The sequence below is a fragment of the Drosophila novamexicana genome, unplaced genomic scaffold, assembly GCF_003285875.2.
Source record: "Drosophila novamexicana strain 15010-1031.04,08,12 unplaced genomic scaffold, DnovRS2.1 tig00000796-arrow-arrow-pilon, whole genome shotgun sequence".
Lineage (NCBI taxonomy): Eukaryota > Metazoa > Arthropoda > Insecta > Diptera > Drosophilidae > Drosophila > Drosophila novamexicana.
In genome coordinates, this window is record NW_020824824.1 from 572,723 (window position 1) to 579,761 (window position 7,039).

General features: G+C 38.9%; 1 protein-coding gene across 2 annotated transcripts; it reads left to right on the forward strand.

Annotated features, from left to right (window-relative positions):
• Positions 1-5,639: 5,639 nt before the first annotated feature.
• Positions 5,640-6,525, forward strand: LOC115763928 (28S ribosomal protein S7, mitochondrial). Of its 2 annotated transcripts, XM_030706720.1 has the most exons (3): positions 5,640-5,733; positions 5,793-6,087; positions 6,151-6,525. In XM_030706720.1, the coding sequence occupies exons 1-3, from the start codon at positions 5,696-5,698 to the stop codon at positions 6,403-6,405; spliced, it is 588 nt and encodes a 195-aa protein (XP_030562580.1). In that variant the 5' UTR covers positions 5,640-5,695; the 3' UTR covers positions 6,406-6,525. The 2 variants fall into 2 exon arrangements, with proteins under 2 accessions (XP_030562580.1, XP_030562579.1); XM_030706719.1 differs by having other exon boundaries at positions 5,793-6,525.
• Positions 6,526-7,039: the final 514 nt, after the last annotated feature.

Below are 7,039 nucleotides of genomic sequence, written 5' to 3' on the forward strand. Positions count from 1 at the left end.
CCTTCGAATCGGATATAACTACATTTTCAGAAACACGGTTAATTTCAACTATATCTGATTTTGAAGTTTTTTTGAAAAATTTTATTTTGCATAGAAATGATCGGCCGACTCGAGGTTGCGGGGTAGTAATTGCCGTTAAAGCCATCCAAACCCTTTCTGTTTTACTACGCCTACTGACGCTGAGATTGTCTCAGTTGAGCTGTCTTTTTCATCAGGCGATATCTGTATTATATGCTCCTATGTTCCTCCTTCTTCTGATATTCAAGTTTATATGAAACATTCTACTTGTATTAAAGATGTTTCTTCACACGTGCGTGAACCGAACTTGTCTTGGTCATTATTTACTGCCGAAAATTATCCAGTTCCCTCAGTACAGCATGGCTTTATAGATTACATGCTAGACCTTTCTATGTTTCAAATCAATTCAATTTTTAATCATTTATATAAATAAGATCAAGTTTTATTTGGGATCAAGTGTTCTGATCTTGTATTGCTCAACGATTATCGTATTGTTTACGTGTCATCCTACTTTAGAAGTTGCATTGCTTAGTTGCAATTCTCTTATTTTTCATTCATCTGCTACTAATAAGCCCCGCCGTTTTTTTCGCAAAGGAAACTATTCATTGCTTAATTAACATATGCTTTAAACCGATTGGACTTTTTTATATGACTCGGCTTACTTAATTTTTCATAACACACTGAACTCCATCTTCGAAGTTTTTCCTAATCGTTTTCCTATTCCTAACTCAATTCCCTCCATCTCTTCTTCATACATAAGTACACAGGCATGTGATATAACCAAGAGGAGATAGTATATTAAAAAAATAAGGAGTAAATGTTCAAGATGACTACCCTGAGGAACACCAGAAAAACCGTGAGCCTGTTTTGATGTAGTCAGCCTGAACATTACTTTTTGGGTCATTCCTTTTAAACAAGAACTAATCCAAAGCAAGTCAAGTTTAAGTTTCGTGGTGTACAGTGTCAAACGCTTTACTGAAGTCAGTGTAAATGACATCAGTTAGGATTTTAGGAGATAAGCATTATATACCATAGAGTTTAATTCTAGCAGATTGGCGGTAATTGACCGATTCTTTACGAATCCATGTTGAACACGGGAAGACAACTGCTGCAAATTCGAAGTGATTATTTTTATACCCTGAACCCATTAAAAATTAGTAAAAAGGGTAGTATGTATTTGTGCAAATCTAAGTAACAGGCAGACCACATAAGGTATATACATATACTCTTAATCAGCATCAACAGCCGAGTCGATCTAGCCCTGCCCGTCTGTCTGTCCGAATGTATGAACGCAAGGTTCTTAGAAACTATAAGAGCTAGACTTGAAATTTTAGCTGTAGGTCCTCCTAGTATATACGCAGATCGAGTTTGTTTCCGATAAACGATAACTTACTCTGTTTCCAAGCAATCGATAAAAATTGGGTAAATAATAAGTCACCAAAAGTGATATATATGTTTACTCAAGAATGGTATATATATATATCAAGTATATTTCATTTTGTATCTAGCGACACCTCCCCGCTACTGCCTCATAGCTATAAATCAAGTTAACAACCCAACTTGGATTGCCCACCAATTTAACCTACAATTTTAGTGCAATTATCTTTTTGACGATACACAAATATTCTATGGTACAAAAAAATATACTGTAGAAAATTTTACTAAGATCGGTTTTTATTTTGGTTTTCGGTATTTTGACTGCGCGCGTGTTTGCGACGCAAAATCCAAGAATTTCTGTATACATGTACACACACACATTCATGCGCGTCTGTTTCGAATGCGATTGAATTGTTTTCTGTGCTGCTATTTTAATTTTCTTTTTCTAAATAGGACTCAATCAGAGGTGTGGCTGCTGAGTAGAGGCGGTGGCAAGTAGCGTGGTATGTCGCGAGGTCGAGTCCTACTGTGGAAGCTATTTTTTTATGGCTGGTGTGGCTGTTGAGTAGAGATGGCGGCAAATAGTGCAGTTAGTTGCGAGTTCGAACCCTGCCAAAGGAACTTTTTTTTTTAATTTATCTTTATAACTACAAACGAGCGAATAGCGCGTGCTTCATTTGGTGTTGGAACAAGAGGGTTCAGGGTATTCCCTAGTCAGAAGCTCCCGACAATAGACAAAGAAAGATATCACTACACTCATTGAGCAGACAACTTGAAATATTGTCAAAACCAGGAGACTAAGAAGTTTTAATGAGTTTATAGCAGAACGGACGGAGGAATGGGAAATAAGAGGAGCAGGTATAGAATTAGAGAAAGTAATATTGTAAGGCTAACAAAGCAAAGCCAGGCGGAAGTAAAACAAGTAAGAGGTTCTAGTCGGGAGCTCCCAACTAGGGGATACCCTGAACCGCGCAGATCGAGTTTGTTTCCGATAATCGATAACTTCCTCCGTTTCCAAGCAATCGATAAAAATCGATATCCTGTTTTTTGGGCAATTTTGGTAAATAATAAGAGCTATATAATAAGAGCTAAATAATAAGAGCTGTATATTATATATATATATGTATATGTATTCTATTTTAGAAGCTATATCTCAAGTTTGGTGACTCTAGCTCTTATTATTTACCAAAATTGCCCAAAAAACAGGATATCGAAATAGATTTTGTCGATTGCTTGGAAACGGAGTAAGTTATCGATTATCGGAAACAAACTCGATCTGCGCAGGCACTAGGAGCACCTACATCTAAAATTTCAAGTCTCTAGCTCTTATAGGTTCTGAGATCCTTGCGTTCATACATACGGACGGACGGACTGACAGACGGACATGGCTAGATCGACTCGGCTATTGATGCTGATCCAGAATATGTATACTTTATGGGGTCGGAGATGCTTACTTCTGCCAGTTACATACATTTGGATTTTGCACAAAAACAATATACCCTTATACCCATTTTTAATGGGTTCAGGATATAAAAAGAAAAATAATAATAATCGTTTCATCAGTGATATTTGTAAGTGAAAATGCATCGGATGCGGTGGTCAAATCTGCCGTTGGCTACATTGATTATTGCTGGTACAAAATGACTGTTTGTTTGCTGTACCAGCGAGACGGGCAACAGCAAACCAGGCCTTGGAGCACGAAGAAGCTCGCACAGCCTACCACTCCTGGCGAGCTAAGCTCACCAAGGCTATCAAGCGAAACAAGCAAAAATGCTGGATACAACCCTGCGATGAAGCCGACACTCAACCCTTCGTCCAAACCTACAAAATGGTAATGGGCAAACTCGCAGGAAGCCCCTTACAGACCTGCCCAGAACTGTTCCCGCACCAGACCGAGCTACGCCACCATTTGCCAGCTGTAGACACGTCGGTGGTGCCTCCCATCGACACAAACATGCATTACAGTGAGAACCTTTTCGACGAGCTGGAAGTTGCAGGGACTGGTCCTTATCCCTAAAGCCGGAAACGACCCGCAGGACATCTCAGCATACAGGCGACTCTGCATGCTAGACGCCACGGGTAAGCTCTTCGAGTGCATCATCTGCGATCGACTATCGAATAAGATCGCTGATCTCCACGGACTCTCTGACCAGCAGCTCGGCTTCCGTAAACAGAGGAGCGCTGTCGACACTATCAAATTGGTAACGGGCACGGCACGGAAGGCCATAGAAGGCACGCGATGGCGCGGCGGGTCTTAAAAGTACTGCCTTGTGACAACTCTAGACATAAACAACGCGTTTAACACGGAAAGCTGGCCAAATATAATCCTGGCACTCTGCAGGCTGCAGATCTCCGAGTACCTCAACAGTCTTGTTGCCGGATACTTTAAAGACCGGGTACTCATGTACGACAAGACTGCAGGACGACGCAAGGACGCCGTTACTGGGAGCGTTCCGCAAGGATCGGTGCTTGAGCCCTAGCTTTGGAACTTAATGTATGACGGAGTGCTCCGACTTGCCCTACAATCTGGCTGCAGCATCGTAGGCTTCGCAGATGAAATAACTATTGTCACGGTGGCGAAAGAGAAGACTTTCTGGGAAGGAAAACCAATGAAGCAGCCCTTGGTTGGGGAAACCGCCAAAATGACAGTGGACGGCACCGAAGTAATTTCCAAGCCTCCTATAAAATATCTAGGCTTCTTGCTGGATCACAGACTCATTTTGAAATATCATCATATATACGCCGGAGAAAAGGCGAGTAGAGCTACAAATGCACTATCCGGCATAATGGTGAACAGCAGACGGCTCATCTGTAACGTGGTCCAGTCGATGCTCCTCTTCACGTCATCGATCTGGGGACCAGCAATGAGGATCCCTTTCTACAGCCAAATGCACGGCTTCAAACTCTGCGCCTTTCGGACCGTTTCAGACGACGCAGCTCTAATGATGGCTGGAATGCCCCCGATGGATCTACTTTCAACAGAAGACCGCACCGCAGCACGCAGTCGGGAAGCAACGCTAGAAAAATGTCAAGCACGATGGGCGTCTTCCCCCAATGGTAGCTGGGCTAAACGCATAGTCCTGGACCTACGGACATGGGTAAGTAGGAAGTACAGACAAACCAACATCTATCTCTAGGTTTAGGTATGAGACGGATCCGTTTTGCACACATTGTGTGCGGAATATAGAAGCCGCACAAAAAGTCTTTTTTGTATTTTCGCGCAGAAGCACTACAGATAACACAAATATTAAAGATTATATATAAAAGTCTCCAAAGCGGTTACATAATGAATGTATATTCAAGTTATGCACAACTACTTTACATATGTGCCAAGAATTAAGAGTGTCGGCTTCATAAACAAGTGAAACCAAAGCTAATTTAGTTTGCTCTATCAATTTTTAGCACAGTACCTGCTTTTCAGAACGTTCCACTTTGGACGGTACTTTCCTTGGCACTGCCCATAAATGGTAGAAGAATGGATTGATTTACTCCTGGCCGATGAGCTTTTATTTTTAATGAAGGCAAGCCACAACTAGCTGCACTGTTAACCACTAGATTTTCTTCTTTTTTTTTTAACTTTAAAAGAAAATTATATGAATATATATAAATTAACAAACTTAAACTGTTGGTGGCTTTTAAAGTGAACGATTTTTTTATGAATTATATGCGGTTCATGCTGATAGGTTTCGTGTCATTTATCAACGGATCTCCAAACTTCTTTAGGCAAAATAAGGCTATGGTGTATATGTAATGTATTTATGAAAAATTTATTTCAAAGACTTATATATAAAAATATATTTTCAAATTGCTACTGCCTGTATTGAGTTCTGTTATCCTTGACAAAAGATATTTGGGATCAATAAGAAGGCTAATATAGTAGTCTTTTTGTACGCAGCCGACTACATTATTTTTGCACTTTTGTTAGAATATACAGATATACATATTGGTCGATGCAGATAAGTTTCTCGGGAACAGTGTGGTGAATATTTAGGTGTTATTCGTGTATTTGTGGTTTAAAGGGGAGTTATCTGCGGGCTGTAACATTTAAATGATATTGTTAACGTAATATCTTAACTCCTTGGCTTACCGAATTCTAGCCAAAAAACTTAAATTAATTCAATTATAATTGAATGGTTCCCGCTATGCAATGAAATTCGAAAAATCGACAATAAGATACCGATGCTAGCTTGACGCATGTACTAAATAACATGATTTAGTTCACTAATGTGAACTAGCTCATCAATCACACCAAGTGATATCTGAAAGTCGTAGTTCTAATTATCATTATATAAATGAAATAATGGGGTTTGTGCCATATACTACTCTAAGTAGTTTAAGGTAATATTAGAAGTTGTAATTAACAATCACACATATTAACATCTTCTTTGGTGTATTAGGACTTTAAAATGTTGCCGTTTAATGTCGATGTACCCTCCACATTTTGCTGAGCCTATACTAAAAAAAGATTCTGAAATCATAAACAAAAAGGACGTCTCTCATGTACCAATTAAAGCGGCTCCAAATGATTTATCCGATTCCATATTCTATGGTGTTCTTAAAAATAAACTATTGAAATATATTACTAAAAAAGGTAATGGAAGTTTAGCTAAACAGCTTTTAACTGATACATTGGAAACTATTAAGCGGACACAAATTGAACGGATGAACCTTATAAATGCCGAAAAAGAGAATGTAATTATTGACACCGAGAGAATTTTAATAAATGCAATTGAAAACTCTCGACCATTACTTCAGTTGTCAGAAATCAAAAGAGGTGGAGTAAAGTATCAAGTTCCCATACCTTTGACAGAGAAAAGATCCTACTTTCTTGCTATGAAGTGGCTCTTGGATGCAGCACGTGAAAAAGATCGTAAAGTTCATCTGCCTGATAAACTTGCTTGGGAAATATTGGACGCTGCGCATGGACAGGGCCGAGTAATTAAAAAAAAGGACGACTTGCATAGACAATGCGAAAGTAATCGGGCTTATGCCCATTATAGATGGAGCTAAAAAGCAATGATTTTTGTGAACAACTAATTAATTGGGCAAGAGATCTGCTTTTATTTTGAAATGTGTAATTATTTGAAAAGGAAGTAAATAAATGTACGCTTACGCAACGTTTCAAGTCAGGCCTGACGACTTTTATTAAAATATTGTACAAATAATCCGTCTTTTCAAAAATATACATATATATATTCTTAATCACAGTGATATACAAATCGCAGCCCGCTCTACAAGATAACTGAGTAGTACGATACCTGAAACCCCTATTTCCGATAAATAGAGTAGTTGGTCAACTCTGGCAAATTGTTAATTCCTTTGGCAAAACTAAAGCACACACCATATTATCGCATATCAGGAAAGACCTCATACCTAAGACTTACCAAAACACTGGATAATCGTGCATTCCCTCCCATGTCGTAGCTTATGAACAAGATAATTTTAAGGACATCTGTTCTCGTTCTGCAAGAATCAATAGAATTTACAGTTATAGAGTCCATACAAAATCGCTTACTTAAATTTAATTGTCGAACTTTTCTTGACCAAGTTGGAAATAGATTCTCCGATTATTAGAAGGAAACGATGCAAAATGTGGACTAAACGTAAACAATATTATATATTATTCAATGATGAACAGCTTCAT

Coding starts and splice junctions, on each gene's coding strand:
- LOC115763928 (XM_030706719.1), top strand. CDS start 5,696: ATGGGGTTTGTGCCATATACTACTCTAAGTAGTTTAAG. Junction 5,734..5,792: donor ACTACTCTAAGTAGTTTAAG/GTAATATTAGAA, acceptor TTGGTGTATTAG/GACTTTAAAATGTTGCCGTT.